The 20764-nt window shown below is 40.1% G+C and overlaps 2 protein-coding genes across 3 annotated transcripts; one reads left to right on the top strand and one right to left on the bottom strand.

Moving 5' to 3' along the window:
* Window positions 1-922: 922 nt before the first annotated feature.
* spata2 (spermatogenesis associated 2) lies at window positions 923-7872 on the bottom strand. Of its 2 annotated transcripts, none has more exons than XM_017487986.3 (3): window positions 7807-7872; window positions 3373-4368; window positions 923-2464 (listed from the first exon to the last, which is right to left on the bottom strand). In XM_017487986.3, the coding sequence occupies exons 2-3, from the start codon at window positions 3691-3693 to the stop codon at window positions 1271-1273; spliced, it is 1515 nt and encodes a 504-aa protein (XP_017343475.1). In that variant the 5' UTR covers window positions 3694-4368; window positions 7807-7872; the 3' UTR covers window positions 923-1270. The 2 variants fall into 2 exon arrangements, with proteins under 2 accessions (XP_017343475.1, XP_047016254.1); XM_047160298.2 differs by having other exon boundaries at window positions 7760-7821.
* A 539-nt stretch (window positions 7873-8411) lies between these two features.
* On the top strand, window positions 8412-17892 carry rnf114 (ring finger protein 114). The gene is made up of 7 exons (XM_017488142.3): window positions 8412-8551; window positions 8863-9158; window positions 10086-10236; window positions 10790-10896; window positions 10985-11099; window positions 11857-11964; window positions 17251-17892. The coding sequence occupies exons 2-7, from the start codon at window positions 9016-9018 to the stop codon at window positions 17314-17316; spliced, it is 690 nt and encodes a 229-aa protein (XP_017343631.1). The 5' UTR covers window positions 8412-8551; window positions 8863-9015; the 3' UTR covers window positions 17317-17892.
* Window positions 17893-20764: the final 2872 nt, after the last annotated feature.

Raw genomic sequence — 20764 nt, 5'->3', positions numbered from 1 at the left:
AGACGCGAGGAGAGCGTACGGTCGAGAGCTCGTCGGAGAGGAGTCGCACCCCGATCACACGGACTCGGTCTCCGTGTGTAGATAAAATCAGAACCCGAGACTTTTGAACGCCCGGGCGGTTATTCTCCCGATCGATTTATCCATCGCGTTTTCACCGTAGTGGCATCTGAATTATATTTAATAAGTAATCTTGTGCGTGTCATTTTGGCGTCATGTCAGAAGTTACGTACGATCGTATAAGGAAATATGACGTGTTCTTCTTTTGTTAGGATTGATTGAATTTTTTTTTTAATGATATTTATTACATATAGAATGTAAAACGGTTTTAACTGGGAAGTAAAACAGAGAAAGTGATATCGTGTCTATCGTCTCTAGTCCGGAATTTTTAAACGGTAAAATATTGAAGAAAAAAGTTTCTCCGGGTTTTTTTTTTTTTTTTTTTGTAGCCAATAATCAATTAAGACGCGTCGTTGAAATGAACGTCGATTTTTAAATGCGACCTCAAAATGATATGTCGTGTATGTAACGTATATAAACGTCCTGAAATATCGCCGGTGTGGTGTTAGAGTCCTTATCGCCCAGCCCTAAATGGCAGAAAAGCTTTACATCAGCTATCGTACTAGCACACACAGCTCTAAAAAGAAATAAATAGAAAGAAAGAAAGAAAGAAAGAAAGCAAGCTTGCGTTCCAGCTCCACTCCAACACAATCAATGTGATCGGGGCGTCAACTTTCTCCACCTGATTTATTTCACAGCAGCATTTTGGACAGCTTCACGGGACACGTGAAAATATTTTCTCATCTGAACCCCACGTTTTGAACCGTTCCAGAGTCTCACATAGAGCTATAGAATTCAGATTCAAAATATATACTACTCAATTATTTCCAGTGTTTTATTTTTTTTATCGTGTGTGTGTGTGTGTGTGTGTGTGTGTGTTCCCTTTGTTCGGGTTTGTTCAAGCTTCTTCTTCGTTTCCAGAGCGAGGAGATTTGTTGTTCTTTTGCGTTGTCAACGACGTCCGTTGCATATGTCATTGTCCGGTCGGGGTTTTTAAAAATTTTTTTCTTCTCTCTCCCCCCCCGGCGTCCACTTTGTTCTTCGCTCTCTCTACAATCAAGAAAGTCAAGGCAGGAGAGTAAAGGAGTAAAAGGAGTAAGGGAAGAACGAGAAGATCACGTGACCGGACGATGAAGGGCCGGAGAAACAAACCCGAAACGGTGAAGGATAAACAGAGAAGAAGAAGAAGAGGAGAAATGTAGAGATGGGTTATTTATCGATACACCAGATGAGAAATGGTGCTGGATTTGTAGTTGAGCTGGTGGTTGGGTACGAAATTATGGTGCAGACTCTTGCGTGTGCACACGTCTCCCATGTACAGGCTCATACACGGGTCGCACGACACCTTGGAACAGTTGATGCACGTGTGCGAGGCTCCCGGTTTGTTACAGAAGCCGCAGCGCGATCCTCCCGCGCCGGACACGGACGCGGACGCCGCCGCCGCCGATGCCGGCTTGCTTGGGAACAGCTTGGTGCCGATCATGGGCTTGTCCAGAAGAGGCGAGTGGGAATGTGAGTGTGAGAGCGGGTGCGTGTGTGTCAGAGTGTGTGTGTGAGCGTGAGTATGGGTGTGTGGGTGCGAGCTGGAGTAAACCGACAGCTTCTCCTTGACCGGGACGTAGCCGTCCAGAGGGCGCGAGGAGTTTTTCGGGAAGTCCGGAAAGCCGCAGCAGGGAGCCGGGTCCGAGCCGTGGCACGTCGGGCAGAGGATGGCGTCGCACCTCTGGCAGGAAGAGAGCGTCGGCGAGCTCAACCCGCAGCCCTGACACTTTAATCCATGGCTCTTCGGCGCCCAGGATTCCCAGGATTCCCTGCTGGGCGTCCTGGAAGGCGTGTGGCGGCCGCTCATCCCGCGCTCCGTGTACAGATCGATCTCGTCCAGAGAGGAGAGGTGGTACGGGTACGGCTCGGACGGCTGAGAGGGGTAATAATCTCCGACAGGGCGGATTATCTCGTCTTTCAGGTCCTCTTCGGCGTCGACGAATAGCGGTTCTTTGCGAAGGCTGAGCGAGGTTTTGAGGACGGGTTTGTTGGCTTGGTGCCAGTGACCGGCGCTGTCCGTCACGTCTACGGATTTCGAAGGGCGCCCGCTGCGCCTCAGGTGGACACGGTCGGGGTCGGACGGGCGCGCCGATAAGCGCGTGACGTCATCGCCGGAGCTCCTGCGCGCCTCCACAGCCTCCAGCTCGGCCACGCCCCCTCCGCGCTCCCTCAGAAGGCGGCACTCGGCCTGCGCCAGGAGCAGCTCGAACGCCAGCTGGCGGAGGTGATGGGCGCCGGAGTGCTGATCCCTCACCACGTACTGCAGATCCTGCTCCCGAGAGTAGCCCATGGAGCGCAGGACGGCGCGCAGGTCGGGGTCGCAGATGGCCGACTGGAGCTGGTAGACGTACGGCCCGGTGAAAGTCTGAGAGAAAAACACACGCCGTCAGTCCATCTCCGTAATCAGTCCAACACACGCCATCTCGTGGCTTACTGTGTTTATAAAACGCCAACGGAACAATATCGTTAAATCACACAATGATGTTCAACACACAACTTAATAACATTCGCAATCAACCATTCATCCTCCACGCGTTGCAATCTGTTGCTAAGCGACAAAACCGATCGTATCCCCTGAACAGAACGAGGACTTAAGCGTTACGGATTTACAGGGAATTTAGAATCGACGCAGCTCGGCCAATCAGATTTCAGAAACGGAACGGTCTTACGAAGGCGACTGACTGACGTCTAACCTCACCAAATTTTTTAATTATTTAAAAAAAAAAAAAAAAAAAGAAGAAGAAGAAAAAAAAGAAAATTAAACGCAGTCATTAGAATTTTCTGTTTATATAAAAATCTATGGAAGGAGTCTCCAGTGCCAGGGGTAAAGCTGCAACTTTAAAGGGTTACGCTTTCTCAGTAACATGACAACAACGAACTGAGAGAAAGAGGGAGAGAGTGAGAAAGAAAGCGAGTGAGAGAAAGAGCAAGAGAGAAAGAGTGCAAGAAAGAGAGAAAGAGCGCGAGAGAGACAAAGAGCAAGAGAGAGAGAGAAAGAGAGAGAGAAAAAGAGAGCGAGAAAGAGAGAAAGAGAGCGAGAGAGAAAGAAAGAGCAAGAGAGAGAGAGAGTGAGCGGTAGCAGCTGTAACGCAAGCGAGAACAGGAACTATGATGTAACTATAAATGGATAAAAAGTGACACGTTCTTTATTAAATAATTAATAAAAATGTGTTTTTGTTGTGTAAATTGCTGTGTAAGAAGAATGAACCACATTTAAAATGCTGAACTGCATTATTAAACCACACACACACACACACACACACACACACACACCTTAATGCAGCGGAACTCTTTCTTCCAGGGGAAGAGCAGCAGGTTGGTGCAGATGGTCTCCAGTGTGGCGAAGGCGCTCTCCAGCGCGTGCAGGTTCGCTCCCCTCAGCGCTCTTAGCGAATTCTCGATGATGTCGTAGAAGCGGATCGTGCGAAACCGCTGCCCCGCCTCCGCCTCACACGCCCCTAGCAGGGCGGTCGCCGTGGAGACCAAGGCTTCCTCCCTGGCGTTTCCCTGAGCTCCGCCCACTCCTTCTTCCAGCCGCTTCTCCAGGAACGCCGTGTACCTCCGGAACAAATCGTCTCGAAGCTTGCCATCCATCGCTGGGCTGCGGGTTTCACACGCACTTATGCATATTCATGAGCCCTTACTCGGATTGGCTAAGAGGTTAGGTGAAGGTTCAGTTCCACTGGGACGGCAAACGAACACGACAAAGCGTCCCATCTGTGCATGTCAGACAGATACGAAGCTCGCAGATACGCCGGTTAAAATCGTAAGAAGACACGCGAGGGAGTCGGACAGGAAGTAGCTCCGTAGGATTTCATAACATCCTGCTTGCGCGTTTTCGCCATTGTTCACTCACACGCCTAGCGTTTAATCACGGCAAAACAAACACGTAGCATTTACGTAAATACGGAGCGGATTACATCGCTGTCATCGTTCTACGCTAAACCTCCTTCCTTACTTCCTGCGCGTCCCTTTATTTATATATATATATAAAAAAAAAAAAAAAAAAAAAAAAAAAAATTGTTCAATTTCTCCGAACAAAGCGATGAGGTTTATTCCGTCCTGCCGCTTTGCCTGGAGTTCACGTTTCACGTCTGCGCCGCTCGCCGTCTCTCGAGGCCTCGTTAAGTAAAATTCCCTGAAGGAAGCGGAACAGGAAGTGGGTGAAGGACTGAGTGTAAAGTCCTCGGAGGGTTCCTCTGAAGTTCTTCCAGCTGCAGTATGTTCCAGGTCAGCGTTCTTTGTGTGTGTCTGTCAGAAGATTGACGGCTGAAAAAAAAAAAGAAAGAAAAAAGAAAAGAAAAAAGCTGTTAGTGAAGGAAGAGGAGAAGTCGGCTGCAGCCTCTCAGGACTGACACTTTTACAGCTGATACACACTTTTTTTTTTCTTTACGTACATACTAAATTTTTTATAAATATTCCTTAAATAATTATAAAATAAAATATTAATAACCAAGTAATTCATTAAATAAATAAACTGTAGCTCAAGGAGCTTCACAAGAAAATTATAACCCCAATAAACCGTAAATAATAGATAAGGATAATAATTTAAATAAAATTAATGAGTAGTAGTAGTGGTGGTAATAATAATAATAATAATAATAATAAATCATTAAGGAATAATGTGAGAAAAGCAAGAAGAATATTTGATAAAAATTAGAAGAAATCTACAATATTTTGCAAAAAATCCAAACTAGAAGGATAAATAAACAACAGTAGAAATAAAATTTTAAAAAACTGTAAAAATATTTTACATTCATAAAAATGAAAGCTAAAATAACATTTAGAGAATTTTTCACATGAACGCAGCTGCTTCTGGAGTTTCTAATTGCTCAAACAATAGAATAAAGGTTTTATAATAAAAATAAAGTCATGTCTCCGTATCGTTTAGTTCTGCTGTGGAGCGTAAAGTAAAGCAAAATAAATTACAGCAGCATGTGTGTCATCTGTAGGAGGAGCAGTGAAAACATTACATTGCATTGTATATTTTGACCTATAGGTGGCACTGTCACGAAATTTGTCGTGTAGCCTCGGGTAATAGTCCTGAAGACATGTACTAAGTTTTCCGGACAACTCGTAAAGTCGTTAATGACGCACGGCGTCACTTCCTGATTGCCGTCTTCATCGGCAGTTTTTTGGAATATTACAAGCGAAGTTTCGAAAATAAAAAATCTGTTCCATAACTTCTGTGCGGATTGGTCTGAAGATGTTAAGAGCCATATTTGGTGAATTTTGGACAAAATTTGTAGGAGTTGCGAAAAAAAACGACAACAGTTTTTAACAAGATCCGAGATGGCCAAAAATCTAATTAGGTGGAAATTGACGTCATTGATGTCCACTGAACTCAGCACGATCCAAGGAATCTAGGGACGCCAGGCACTGAAATGTCGACCGCACGGTTCAAAGGTCATGGCCATAAAAGTACTTCAAAATTTGGCCAAAATTTGACCTGTTGGTGGTGCTAGAGCTTATGAAGCTTGGTGCCCAGATTTGGCGTGGTTGTAGCCGAATGTATCCTGAAGCTGTGTGCCAAACTTCACAACTTTTTACCACACGCTTCTATGGGCTGCCACAGACACCCTATCCATCATAATAATAATAATAATAATAATAAACTATAGGTGCCTTGGACTGCTGGCGCTCGGGCCCTGATCATTATATACTATTATATAAGATCTCTCTCTCAATTTTGTCCATTTTTAACACTCGCCTCTTTTCTGATATGTTTCCTGGAGCTTTATTTTTTTTCTTCTAATTTTCTAGCTTGATGGTGTATATAATGTCACTGAAAATAAGTTTTTTAAAATCATTTCTAGTTCTCAAATATATTTATAAAATAAATAAATCTCAGAAACTGAGGAAAAAATAAGAAAAATCTTCTATTTAAAAAAAAATATTTTCAATTAAAAAAAAATTAAGTGCAAGTCAGCTGCTTCCAATCAGTTAGCAAAGTTGACTTTTAAAAAAATAAATAAATAACAGTAAATAAAAGTAAAAAGAAGTAAATATAAATTATTTCCCTTCCTCACTCGATTGCTTTATTCAGTTTGAATCCTGGACACAAGGCTTTAGTTTTTATTTTCTAGATTTCTTGTTTAATGATGTATATAATTATATAATGTCTATGAAAAAAAAAAAAAAAAACATGATAGAAATTGAAACAATCTTAACCAAGTTAATTGTTTTTCATTTAAAATAACCTTTAAAAAATTATTTAAAATATTTTAAAGATCTTAAAGATTGTCATTATTTTTCCATTTTGTTTGTAATTAATTTTCCCTTTAAATTTTTTAAAAATAATTTCTCTCTTGCTCTTTTTTTTTTTTTTTTAAATAAAATTTGCAACCCAGAGCTTGGGTTTTATTTTTTGTATTTATTATATATGATGATATTTGATGATTTTTATATTGCCTAAAAATAATCTTTTAAAACATTTATAAAAAAAAAGTATTCTGAAGAATATACATAAATTATCAAAATAAAATAAAGTGTAATGTTATGTAATTTATCATACAATACAATCTTGTCTTATGGCTCAGATTTTCGCTCCATGGACGGGAACGAATCTTGTAGGTTGTCTTATTTTTGCATCTTTATTTCCACAGTATTTTTTTTTAAATAAAATGTGTGATTTTATAAAAATAAATGACTTGATATTTATGTTTATAAGATATTTATAATGACATGCAGATGGATTTTGTTCAACTTTTCTCCACAGTCATCTCACACACAGTTAACCCATAACCCCGGGTACAGAAGGATTATTTTGAATGTTTTTCTCCAGGAAAGCTTGAATTATTGTTATTTTTTCGCCTATTAAACCCAACACGACTACAGAGGCTTATCAACAGACGGCCATTGCAATGATTGACATCATTACAGCTCCATTTCTCACATTTATTTCTGCCTCATTCTCTCCGCTGCTGCTTTTATATCCTCATAAACATCATGTTTATTCTTTACAGTCAGGTGTACTTGTGTCAGAGCAAACCAATTTTAATATATCTTTTAAAAATAAACCTAAAACATGGCGTGAAACCGAAACCCGGTAATCTTGCTGTGGCTGTAAAATATTAGCATTACTGATTAAAGCATTAGCATATTATTATATGATTAGCATCAAAACTCAATCCCGTACCGTTTGACTCCGTGTTTAAGTTTTTTTTTTTTTTTTTTGCTCTGTTTATATTTTCATCCCTCGATATATTTTAGTTTCCGCAATGTGTTTTCTAAGCTGTTTTATGATGCAGCAAGCTAACTAGCTTAGCTCCGCAATATCAGGCCCCCTTCGCGTTAGCGTGATTTTTCTCTTCACCCGTATTCCGAAAAGATTGACACCTAGATATCCCGCCTTCTGTATCCTGATTGGCTAATACATCACTAAGCCGTTCAAGAAGGATTTACACTTAGCCAATCATTGCGCAGTAGGCGGGGCTAGCCATAATTCGGATAGGGGGGAAAAAACGAACGCTTTAGAGACGCCCAACTCAGTAGCTTGTTAGCTTCTTAGCAATGAAGCAAACTAGCCAGCTAAAGCATCCTCTCTTAACCGCTGTGATTAAGCAACGGTCGATTTAGTCGGTTAAAGGATTTATACAAACAAGTTTTCAACAAGCATCAGCTTAAAGTACAGTTCCATATTACCCTTAAAAATACGGACCTTGTGTTATTTTTTTAGACGCCATCAACATGATACGAAGCGCTTACCTTTAACGTTCCGACGGAAACCCCCCCTGTACATATCTGCGCATGCGCTCGAAGCTCCCTATTACTGTTTGCGCATGCGCGAACTATTGATCACACACTATTGAGGTACGTCAACGCACCCGCCATTTTGGAAAGGGACAGGTTACAACCTACTCGACCGATTTTCACGAAATGTGCCTATTCGCGTTGCAGGTTATGTAAATGTAATTCAATATAATCTGTATATTATTCCAGTTGATTTCGATTAATTCATGAAAATGCAAGCAGAGGAGTAGTGTTTAACTGCTATTCACAACTGTACAATTACTACAGTTTAAAATAACCACAAGAATATCTTAAAACGAGTAACGACAACAGAGAAGACACAAGATTGTTCTATTTTATTTCGTGTTACAGAAATCACCAATAATACTGCACGAAGTGCTTCATGAAATATGAATGAAATACACAGATTGTCAGATTTTCAATTAGCATTGAAAAGTAATTCGTTGCTCTCTTGTTTAGGTTTTATTTCTCTTAGGTGTTGGTGATTGTTACACCGAAATACTGCAAAGCGATGTGGAATAAAAAAAAAAAAAGTAATTCAATTGAACCCAGTGAATTGAGCCCACCTATTAAAGTCGCCCTTTCCAACATGCCCCCACCCTTGACGTCTCCCTTTCCAAGATGGCTGACCCAATAGGCTATCTAAGCGCAACGTCACCAAACAGGAAGAGAATTGTCAACTTCGTGCTTCGTTGATCAGGTAAGCTAGTTCGGCTAACTCGTTACGTTTTGTATACTTTTACTTATTAACACGTCTTCAAACTATACTTCGGATGTTGTTACAATTAGGTTATGACATTTTCCAGTCTGTTTTACTGCGATAAGCGTGTTGTTTTTGTTATATTTAGCTTGTTTCAGTAACGTTGGCTAGTAATTTATCCTTGTTAGGCGGTGAAAGCTAGTTTGCGCACGAGATAAAAGTCTCTCGAGTTGTTTTAATCATTTAAGTAAAAACAAAAACAAACAAACAACAACTTGAATAAATGATGACACGTTTGATTTTTTTTATAGGTTCAGTGAGGGAGGAGGGAGAGACGCCTCGCAAACACTCTCTCACACTTTCTCTTTCTGGCTGTTAAGATCTCCTCTCACATTCTCACACACACACACACACACACACACACACACACGTATACATATATCTCTTTCTCTCATAAGGACATCATGTCGATGCTCGGCAGCTTTAGTGGAACTCAGCGAGCTGCTAAAAGCCTCGGTGGTGGTGGAGATAAGGACTTAACCGACTTTGTTTGCCCGGTATGTCTCGAAATATTTGAGTCACCGATGATCACAGAGTGTGGACACGCGTAAGTCTGAATCTAAACCCTCTTTAGTTTGTGTTTTGCTATTCTACCACTGTTAAGTCTGTGAGTCAGCTGTAAACAGAGTCGATTCTTCCATGACTAAGACTTTGGATCAAAGAGTCGACTCCGACGCTTCGAATCCAAAGCTTCAATTTTGCATTCGATTCCATCCGCGCTGTCCTTCCCGTCACAGACGCAATGCGGTGGATAGTTTTGATGCTTTGCGTTCTGTTTTTACGTAATTGCGTTTACAAGATCATCTTTTATTAAAAGTCGTCGTCATTTAAAATTATGATTATTTTGCGGAGTCGATTCACAGTTCTTGGAATCGGTTCCAGAGTCGACTCCGAAGTTGTTTGCCCCTGTAAATTTTCCCGTTTAATCTTGCTAAGTGAGATGTGATCAGAGATTGTGAGAGATTTTATTTAATGAATACACTTTGTTTTGATCCTAAATCAGGTAGCGTTTGTTGGTTAGAAATAAGGTTGGCATTTAGATTAAAAGAAAAACACTTTCAGTTTTGGTTTCCTCGAAGTGAGGTAGTTGCCTCCCTGGAGAAAAGGATGCTGGGAGGTGCAGTCCTTAGACATTATTTATCTCTCGCTCTCTCATTATATATATATATATATATATATATATATATATATATATATATATATATATATATATATATATATATATATATAAAATTAGTATTCTCAATTTTTCGATCAATGAAGTGTATAACATGTCAAAGTCAGCCAGTCTATCTGAAGATTTCCAATTTTAATAACATTATTCACAATATTCTTCATTTTTTGATCTTACACAATGTTAAACCTTTTAGATTTTCTTTACTTAAGTTTATGTGCATGACATGAACACGCAGCGTAGCTCTAGCGATGTCAGAATCATTTGTAACCATAATTCCTGGTTGTGTTTTAAGAGCAGATTCTGCAACAGATGCCTTCAGGAGTGTTTGCGACCCAAGAAGCCGGTGTGCGCTGTGTGCAGAGCCGCCTTGGACAAATGGGGAAAAGCCATCGATCTGGAGGCTTTAATCCACAAAACAGACAAACCGTGCAAGGGCTGTGGGCAACAGGTACGCGCGTGTGTCACTTTGACATCACGTAAATCTACCCGTGAAAGACGGAGGAGTTTCTCTGAAGGTTCTCACGTGCTGACTTGAAAGACACGGAGTAAAACGCTACTAAAATGAATATTTAAAAATAAAACTTGGGCTTTGATAGACTGAAGTAGTAAGAGCAAGACCTGATGAAGTTGCGAGGGTGCCAATACTTTAACTCCAGCGACACGCAGCGAGGTTAGCGTGCACTAGTTAGGGCGTTTAGCTCCTTTAGATTACACTTTGTGTAGGATGCGAAGGGAATTGTACCAAATGTAATTTTGTGTCTTGAATCAGACGGCTTGTGTCGCTCAGGTCCATAAATATTTGGACATCGACAAAGTTATCGTCATAGTAACACAATAACTAAACACTGTAACATAAATATGCCTTATTAAACACTAACACAATAACAACAAAAGACTGTAATGTAACTAAACACTACACACTGCAACGCAATAAATGAAACATTATTAAACATTATCAAACGTGCGTCCGGCCGTAACGATCTCTCTCGTCCCTGTTCTAGATCGTGTTGTCGGAGATGAGGGAGCACATGGGAAGCTGTTCTAAATATCAGGACTACATCCAGGAAGGGCTGAAGAACATCACTCACACTCAGCCTGACGCAATCCGGTGAGATCCGGAGCGTGTGCTGATTTACATGATCAGAACACACTCCATGTTTAATAACCTGATCCTGTCTCCTTCTCTGCTTCCTCAGCTCTGTGCCTAACCGCTACACCTTCACCTGCCCCTACTGCGACTGCCCCAACCTCGACCAGGACGGCCTGGTGGAGCACTGCAAGTCCCAGCATGCCCGTGACCCACGCCAAGTGGTGAGCTCTGTTCCCAGGTTATACTGTGTACGGGGGGAAACGGGAACGGGAGGTCTGAATGAGGATTACGAGTCTGAATTTTGGAATGAAAAGAAGTCGTAGCTCCCCTTTCTTTCTTCCTCTGCACCGTCATCAGACTCAGGTATGGGGCGTGGCCTAAAGCGTAAAGACGCCGTATGAATCGTTAGAAGATAGATTCTGGTGATTTTTAAATTTATTTATTTATTTATTTATTTATTTTTTTGTCTGCCTATAACTCACAATGTCCTTTGAGTGGACGAGTGTGTGAAGATTGGTGGCTTCTCGTATTTGTTAGCCGTGTAAAATTAAGCACATGTGGCTTGTGGGCGTGGCCTATATATACACGTTACGTGTTACTCGCTCGGGTTTGTACCGGCTTCGTTGTACCTGTACTAGCTACGTATGTTCGCCAGATGAACCTACGATCTCCGCCACTTCCTTCCCGGCTTTATTTTTCTCCGTGACATCTCTGTACACGTTCAACGAGCGTGAGGTGGTATAGGACAGGAGACGATGTTCTTTCGACCGTGAAATAAAGCTGCGAGAGTGGAATTAAAGAAACATCGGAACACGAGCGCCGTAGGATCGATCCGAGGAACCGTTTGATCCAGTCGTTTGGATTTGTGGCTTTATTTGTGGGTCATCATTTATTCGCGTAGAATTGCATAGAAAATCGGAATTGAAAAGGCGGGTCCGAGGACGCGGTGCTGACGTTTCTGCGTCCGTGTCCACGCAGGTGTGTCCCATCTGCGCCTCCATGCCGTGGGGAGATCCGTCCTACAAGAGTTCAGACTTCTTTCAGCATCTCCGGATAAGACATACCTTCTCCTACGACACGTTTGTGGTGAGTGTTCTCTCTCACTCTCTCTCACTCTCTCTCACACACACACACACACACACACACACACACAGACAGAACAGACAGGTTGATCTGAATTCCCCAAAGCAGGAAGTTGGTCACCGCAGCAGGTTTGTTTTGATTCAGTGATGTGACTCCGTGACGTGTGCTTTTGTTTTCATGTTTAGTTTCTACTGATAACATCCGGGTTTATAGTTTAAAGAAATAATGGGAAGAATTCGAAAAAAAAATAAGTGTATGTTTGCGTTTTGTTTCTTTGTTTGTTTGTTTGTTTGTTTGCTTGTTTTTATTTATTTATGAGTTTATCTAGATAAGTCGTGTGCATTGTGTTCCCACACGCCCCGTAATGCTGAGATACCTTCTTTAATCTGATGTGGTGGAGGGCGAAAAATAAAGGCGTCAAAGAAATATAATTTTATTCTTATAAGACTTATATTTATTTCTTTATTTATTGTTTTTTTGGTTTATTTATTTTTACTCCTACTGACGTGTTTGGACACGTCAAATTTCTTAATTCATAATTCTTCAAATTATTTATTTGAGGATCGTCGCCCCGTTTTTATGGGTTTTTATCTTTAAATTCTTGTAATTAGGTTATTTTAGGTTGATATAAAAATGATCAAATACTTTTTATAATTAAAGAAACGTATAAAAAAAATCTCAATGACTTTTATTTATTTCTATCTATCGTACATCTTCATCTATCTATCGGGAAAAACTTCCTGGAATTCTGTTTATAGATTAATATAAAATGATAAAAGTACAAAATAAGATCCGTTTTATTTGCAGTATTTAGTGTGTGTTGTTTTTTTTAGAAATCTTTCTTCACAAACCCTTTTTAATCAAATCAAGTAAAAAATGTCAAAGGAAAATGTAAAGGAGAATTGAAATGGCAATATTTATTTAATATCTTTTTATCTATCTGTCTGTCTATCTATCTATCTATCTATTTATTTATTTATTTTCTGACGTGTCTGGAGACAGTTATCAGGGGGAGAAGTTGGTGCTTTAAAAAAAAAAAAAAAATTCTTTAAATAATTTTGACCTTTTGTTACACATTTTCACTTTTAACGTTTTGAAGTGTTAATTTTTTTTTTTTAGAAATAATAGAAATAATTTTTTTTGTTTGTTTGTTTATTAATTTCAAAAGAGAGAGAAGCTGGTGATGGAACGAATGTTTGTAGCTGCTATAATGTAATGTTTCTCGAACATTAATGTAACTATAAATGGATAAAGAGTAGCGCGTGTCTGTTTTTAATAAACAGAGTGATCATTGTGTTAGATGGCTGTGGAGTAAGAGGAATAAAGCGGTTACGGGACCGTAACCCGTGTTGGAGGTGTGAACTGTGGCTCCGCCTCTTCACACCACCCTGTAGTTGATTATTTTACTGTAACAGCACCGCACACGCCGTGTTTTCTTCCTTACGGCTGATTTATCACTGAATAACGCTCAGGGTTTTTGACTTTAGATCGATCACAGCACGAGCACAGATACGAGATCTCACGTACGCGTCACGTGCACGTGTCTGGGGAAAGTGGGTTCTATCAGATCTGCCTGATCTCTGCATTATTCAAACACGCCGTCTGTTCCGAGCAGCGCTTCTGTGTGGAATTTAGTGATGCGACAGCACACACCCGCAGCGTCAGCACTACACACACGCCGCCACCTCCGTACGGTCTGTACGGAGACGAATGAAACGCCACCTGAATAACACACACGTCCTCAAACGCCCTACTGCTCCTGGGTTCTCCCTTACTCCACGACATCGCCGAGACGAACCCGCCGTGGAACCCGGGAGGTTCTCCAACACCACGCAGAACCGAGCCGTACGCTCCGCGTTCCCGTTAGACCCGTAGTGCCGGAAAAACGCCTTCTTTAATCCGATATGGTCAAGTGCGAAAGTTTGTGCACCCTCAGGGCAAAATGATTTAATGATCATGACATTTAGTGTGTTTGGGTTTATAGATGTTCCCTATTTATTTATTTATTTTTATCAAGTAAAAATGATCATTATTAATGAAGTACAGTGAGGGGGAAAAAGTATTTGATCCCCTGCTGATTTTGTACGTTTGCCCACTGACAAAGAAATGATCAGTCTATAACTTTAATGGTAGATTTATTTGAACAGTGAGAGACAGAATAACAACAAAAAAATCCAGAAAAACGCATGTCAAAAATGTTATAAATTGATTTGCATTTTAATGAGGGAAAAAAGTATTTGACCCCTCTGCAAAACATGACTTAGTACTTGGTGGCAAAACCCTTGTTGGCAATCACAGAGGTCAGACGTTTCTTGTAGTTGGCCACCAGGTTTGCACACATCTCAGGAGGGATTTTGTCCCACTCCTCTTTGCAGATCTTCTCCAAATCATTAAGGTTTCGAGGCTGACGTTTGGCAACTCGAACCTTCAGCTCCCTCCACAGATTTTCTATGGGATTAAGGTCTGGAGACTGGCTAGGTCACTCCAGGACCTTAATGTGCTTCTTCTTGAGCCACTCCTTTGTTGCCTTGGCCGTGTGTTTTGGGTCATTGTCATGCTGGAATATCCATCCACGACTCATTTTCAATGCCCTGGCTGAGGGAAGGAGGTTCTCACCCAAGATTTGACGGTACACGTACCGACGGTACCCAAGACTTTGATGTGGTGAAGTTGTCCTGTCCCCTTAGCAGAAAAACACCCCCAAAGCATAATGTTTCCACCTCCATGTTTGATGGTGGGGATGGTGTTCCAGGGGTCATAGGCAGCATTCCTCCTCCTCCAAACACGGCGAGTTGAGTTGATGCCAAAGAGCTCCATTTTGGTCTCATCTGACCTCAACACTTTCACCCAGTTGTCCTCTGAATCATTCAGATGTTCGTTGGCAAACTTCAGACGGGCATGTATATGTGCTTTCTTGAGCAGCGGACCTTGCGGGCGCTGCAGAATTTCAGTCCTTCACGGCGTAGTGTGTTACCAATTGTTTTCTTGGTGACTATGGTCCCAGCTGCCTTGAGATCATTGACAAGATCCTCCCGTGTAGTTCTGGGCTGATTCCTCACTGTTCTCATGATCACTGCAACTCCACGAGGTGAGATCTTGCATGGAGCCCCAGGCCGAGGGAGATCGACAGTTCTTTTGTGCTTCTTCCATTTGCGAATAATCGCACCAACTGTTGTCCCCTTCTCACCAAGCTGCTTGGCAATGGTCTTGTAGCCCATTCCAGACTTGTGTAGGTCTACAGTCTTGTCCCTGACATCCTTGGAGAGCTCTTTGGTCTTGGCCATGGTGGAGAGTTTGGAATCTGATGGATTGATTGCTTCTGTGGACAGGTGTCTTTTATACAGGTAACAAACTGATATTAGGAGCACTCCCTTTAAGAGTGTGCTCCTAATCTCAGCTCGTCACCTGTATAAAAGACACCTGGGAGCCAGAAATCTTTCTGATTGAGAGGGGGTCAAATACTTATTTCCCTCATTAAATTTTTGACATGCGTTTTTCTGGATTTTCTTGTTGTTATTCTGTCTCTCACTGTTCAAATAAATCTACCATTAAAGTTATAGACTGATCATTTCTTTGTCAGTGGGCAAACGTACAAAATCAGCAGGGGATCAAATACTTCTTTCCCTCACTGTATGTATCAGAATGACATTATTTTATTTTATTTTATTTTATTTTTTTTAAGAACGAGATGGTCATGAATAACTCTACATTTTGGTTCTTTAAACAATTTTTGATCCATCTTTAAACGAGTTTCATTTTCTTGTTATTCTGATAATATAATCTAGTAATATAAATGTATAAAATCACAAAATGGAGGCACATTTTATTGCTTTTAAAGTTATTATTATTATTATTATTATTATTATTATTATTAATGGAAAAAAAGTCTAAATTATATTATTTTTATTTGTTTATTTATTCATTCCCTTCATGGAAGTTTGGTTCTTTAAACAATTTTTGTGGATTTTCATTTTCTTCTTATTCTCTTTTTATGAATTAATATCAAATGATAAAACCACAAAATGGAGTGATTTAAAAATATATATATATATATATATATATATATATATATATATATATATATATATATATATATATATATATATTATTATTCCTTTTTTCCCCTCTGGGTGACTCCCTCTGGAAAGAACCTTTAAAGGTTCTACGACATTATCAGAGAGTTCGTAGAAAAAGTAGAACCTTTTGTTGGAAAGCAGAACCCACAAAAGAACAACCTGTAATTAGCCAGTGTGCCCTGAGAGAACCCTTTATTAAAGAGCATATATTATATTAACTGGATAAGTGTGTGGCAGGGTTCTCACCTTCTTAAAAAAGTTCTGTGTGGAACCCTTTCTGATTGGGCAATACTCTGTTGTAGAGTTCAGCATGGAACCTTTTAAGGGTTCCCGCAAAAAGGACAACCAGAGATATCTAGAACCTGTGATTTTAACATTTAGGCTCCTGGTCCTTGTTCTACCTTTTAGAAGAAAAGGTTCTCCAAGGGTTCTTTAATTGGAAAATTTACGGTCAGCTCAGTTGTGGATAAAACCATCAGCCAAATGCGTTCGATGTAAAAATGTAGAATGGGTTCTTTACCTAAAAGGATTCTACTCAGAACCCTTTCTGAGAGGGGGAAAAGGTCTGTATAGGGTTCTATACACAAGCTTTAAGGGAGAACCCCAGGGGAACCGGAGGGAAGCTATGAAAGTAAACCGTCTTTGTGGTTCCTTCACTTTAATCCTACAGTGAATGTAAAAGAGAAAGCCGATGAATCTACCCGTGTTCTACATGGAACCTTTTGTACAAATATACGTCCAAGCTTTAGAACCGTTTAGGTTCTAGTTTTAATCTTTTTTTTTAAAAACAAAAACAAAAACAAACAAAAAACCCCAATGTAACTGGATCATGAGTAGATCAGACCAGTGGTTTTCAAAGTGGGGGCCAGCAGGGGGCGCCCAGGGGGCCTCAGCAGTTTGGTGTGAAAAATAAGTACATGATTTTTTCTTTCTCACTCTGACAAACACACACACACACACACACACACACACACACACACAATCAATTCCTTATGTAATGTAAAGATGTAAGATGTAATTATTAATAAAAAAGAAAGGAGGATGTATTCAGAAGTCTGTATTTTTAATGGGTTTTAAAGACATCTTGCAAAATTGGGGCCTCGGTCTCGGGCCTTGCCCTGGAAAAGTTGGGGAACCCCTGGATTAGACCGTTATCACTTCTCCGATTGCGACTTGTTCTGTCTAATGTTTCCGTGTCGCCGCTGTGTTGCAGGATTACGCCGCAGACGAGGACGCGATGGTGCAGGAGGCCATCCAGCGCTCGCTCATGGATAACTGAGGGTTCTCCGGAGGACAGGAGGACATGTCAAGTCTGTGGTTTACAACACAACTCGAATAATCACTGAGCTCCAGGGTTTATCCACTTATTATATCAGAAGTGCTTTTTCTGTTTTAATCTGTTTAACCAAAGCCGTGCGTGCGCGCGTGTGTGAGATTAACCAATCAGATCACAGCTTTATCACAATAATTATTCATTCCAACAATCAAGATGCACAATGTGAGTAGTACGTTTGGAAATGTAGAGAGAATTCTGAGTAACCACACGGCAGCGTTTAAACTGGCAAACATCCTGCGTTTACTCCTTGGTTTTTATTTTAATTTAAAGTGTATTTCAGTGCCTTTTCAGGTTCCATTTTCAGGTCTTTATACTCCTGGTTCTTTCTTTACAAACACATACAGGTTATTATTATTATTATTATTATTATTATTATTATTATTATTATTATTATTATTGTCATCTGAATGAAAAAAAACATAATCTTGAAGAGATCTCACAGCTGAGGTGCTGGTTTATTTACACTCTGTAGTATATAACAGGGGATATATGCTGCCTCTTTAATACCACACACACACACACACACACACAAAAAAATTAAATAAATAAAAGTTTAAAAAAAAAATTTACCTGAACATTTATGGCTTGGGTTCTTTTATTTATTTTTGTTGTAAACGTTAATTTACTTCGTGTGCAGTAGGGGGCAGTGTTGCTCCATCATTCATTGCATCCAGAGAGACTGTAATATGCTTACGTTACTGTGTGTGTGTGTGTGTGTGTGTGTGTGTGCGCGCTGATATTCAATTTTTAAAACATGACACTAATTTCATTATGATATGATTTATATCACAATTTTTTTTAACGTTTGTAAACGTGTCTCTTCGATCGAACTCGCTCACGTTTTTCTCTCGAAATCCTTCCAGCCCCTTTTTATTTTTTTATTTTTATCTTTTTGCCTTCAGTGATCCTTCGAATTTGTCCGAGGTACGGACTCTGGAGTGGAATTTCAACGTCTCGTCGTTCGTTAACCTCGCCTTTATAAATATCTACCGGACATTTTGATTTAAAGTTAAATAAGTAAAGCGAGGAAGAAAGAGTGGAGTCAGTGTTTGGGATGTTTCGCTCTCCTCCTGTGCTGTGAATTTTTCAACTTTTATCCATTTCGGTGCACGGTTAAAAGTTCGATCTCGGAGATAAACCTGGTTTGATAAGCGTCCGTCTCTCGGCTAATCATCACCCAGGATGAAGACACACCTCCACGGCCACAGCCAATCAAAATCCAGCCAATACATTCATCTAAAAACGAATATTTACGTTTTAAATTCATATTTAAAGCATTTATATGTTTAATACTGAACCTAAATAAGTATTAATCAATGATATGTGTATATATTTATTAAATTGTATTTGATAATTAATTGATTAGTCAATGCAGGAGTTCATTAGGAAACAAATCATTTGAATAGACGTATAATATGTTATTGTAGCTTTTGAACCTGAGATAAATATCTATAACTGTATAAAATATATTTGAATCTGTATGTGATGATTAACAGGTCAGTAATTCGTTGTTATTTATTTCCCCCCCAGACTCGTCAGGAAATGTCCGCTTCATCGTTTTGTTCCAAAAAAAAAAGTTACTCTAGAATGAAAGTATAAATAAATGTGATGGAACTGAGAATGTAAACGAACGAATAAAGGAATAAGTGAAGGAACAAACAGTGACGTAAATACGTAATTATATTTTAAAAACAAAAACCTCCTGCACAAACAATTTTTAAAGAAGGAATAAAATGTTTCAAACAAACAAACAAACAAACAAACAAACGGTTCTGTACGAGGTTAATGTGCATTAGATCACAGACGTCTTTTCCTAATAATAACCTGTTTATGGGTTTAATGTGTGTCATCTCTAACAACTGCAGTGTTCCATCTCTCTCTCTCTCTCTCACACACACACACACACACACACACACACACACACACTTATTTCTAACCATCTCCTGTTCTGAACCTATCTTCTCATTCCTTCTCCTCTCTCTCTCTCTCTCTCTCTCTCTCTCTCTCTCTCTCTCTCTCTCTCTCTCTCTCTCTCTCTCTGTCTCTCTCTCTCTCTCTCTCTCTCTCTCTCTCTCTCTCTCTCTCCTCCAGTGTGTGACGTGATGTCTGAAAGCGTTAAATCCTGATAAATTAAAGCTTTTTAATTATTTAAACACCGAACCTGAGTGATTTATGCGTCTGTATGAAGGCCGAGACTGAAGGTGGGGGGACGGACTTGTTTGTGGTGCTGCAGAGATGCGCACACACACACACACACACGCATATATACATTTACACAAATACACACACACACACACACGCACATATACATACATACATACATACACACACACACACACACACACACACACACACGCATATATACATTTACACAAATACACACACGCACATATACATACATACATACACACACACACACACGCATATATACATTTACACAAATACACACACACACACGCACATATACATACATACATACATACACACACACACACACACACGCATATATACATTTACACAAATACACACACACACACACACACGCACATATACATACATACATACATACATACACACACGCACACACACACACGCATATATACATTTACACAAATACACACACACGCACATATACATACATACATACATACATACGTACATACACACACACACACACACACGCATATATACATTTACACAAATACACACACACACACGCACATATACATACATACATACATACACACACACACACACACACGCATATATACATTTACACAAATACACACACACACACACACACACACGCATATATACATTTACACAAATACACACACACACACGCACATATACATACATACATACATACACACACACACACACACACACACACACACACACATTTACACAAATACACACACACGCACATATACATACATACACACACGCACATATACATACATACATACACACACACACACACACACACACACACACACACACATGCACACACGCACATATACATACACACAAATACACACATATACATACACCCATACACACACACACACACACACACGCACATATGCATACACCCACGCATACACACACACACACGTGTCCCATTAGAGTATGATGATGAGATGTATTTTCTGTCTGTAATCACATACGGAATTGAGTTCCAGAATGAAGATATTTAGAGCCCGAGCACTGAGATCTTATTGGATCTGCTCCTTTATTTATTTATTTATTTATTTATTTATTTATCATTTTCCCCCCCGAAATGAGTGGCGTTTTAGCGGGCCTGAACACACCCCGAAAACTCACTAAACCTTGCCGATGCGTCGGAACCGGTGAAAATGTACATCTGATACGGGTTCCAGAACGGCGT

Source organism: Ictalurus punctatus, chromosome 15 (assembly GCF_001660625.3).
Source record: "Ictalurus punctatus breed USDA103 chromosome 15, Coco_2.0, whole genome shotgun sequence".
Classification (NCBI taxonomy): Eukaryota; Metazoa; Chordata; class Actinopteri; order Siluriformes; family Ictaluridae; genus Ictalurus; species Ictalurus punctatus.
This window is presented reverse-complemented; position numbering and strand designations above follow the sequence as displayed.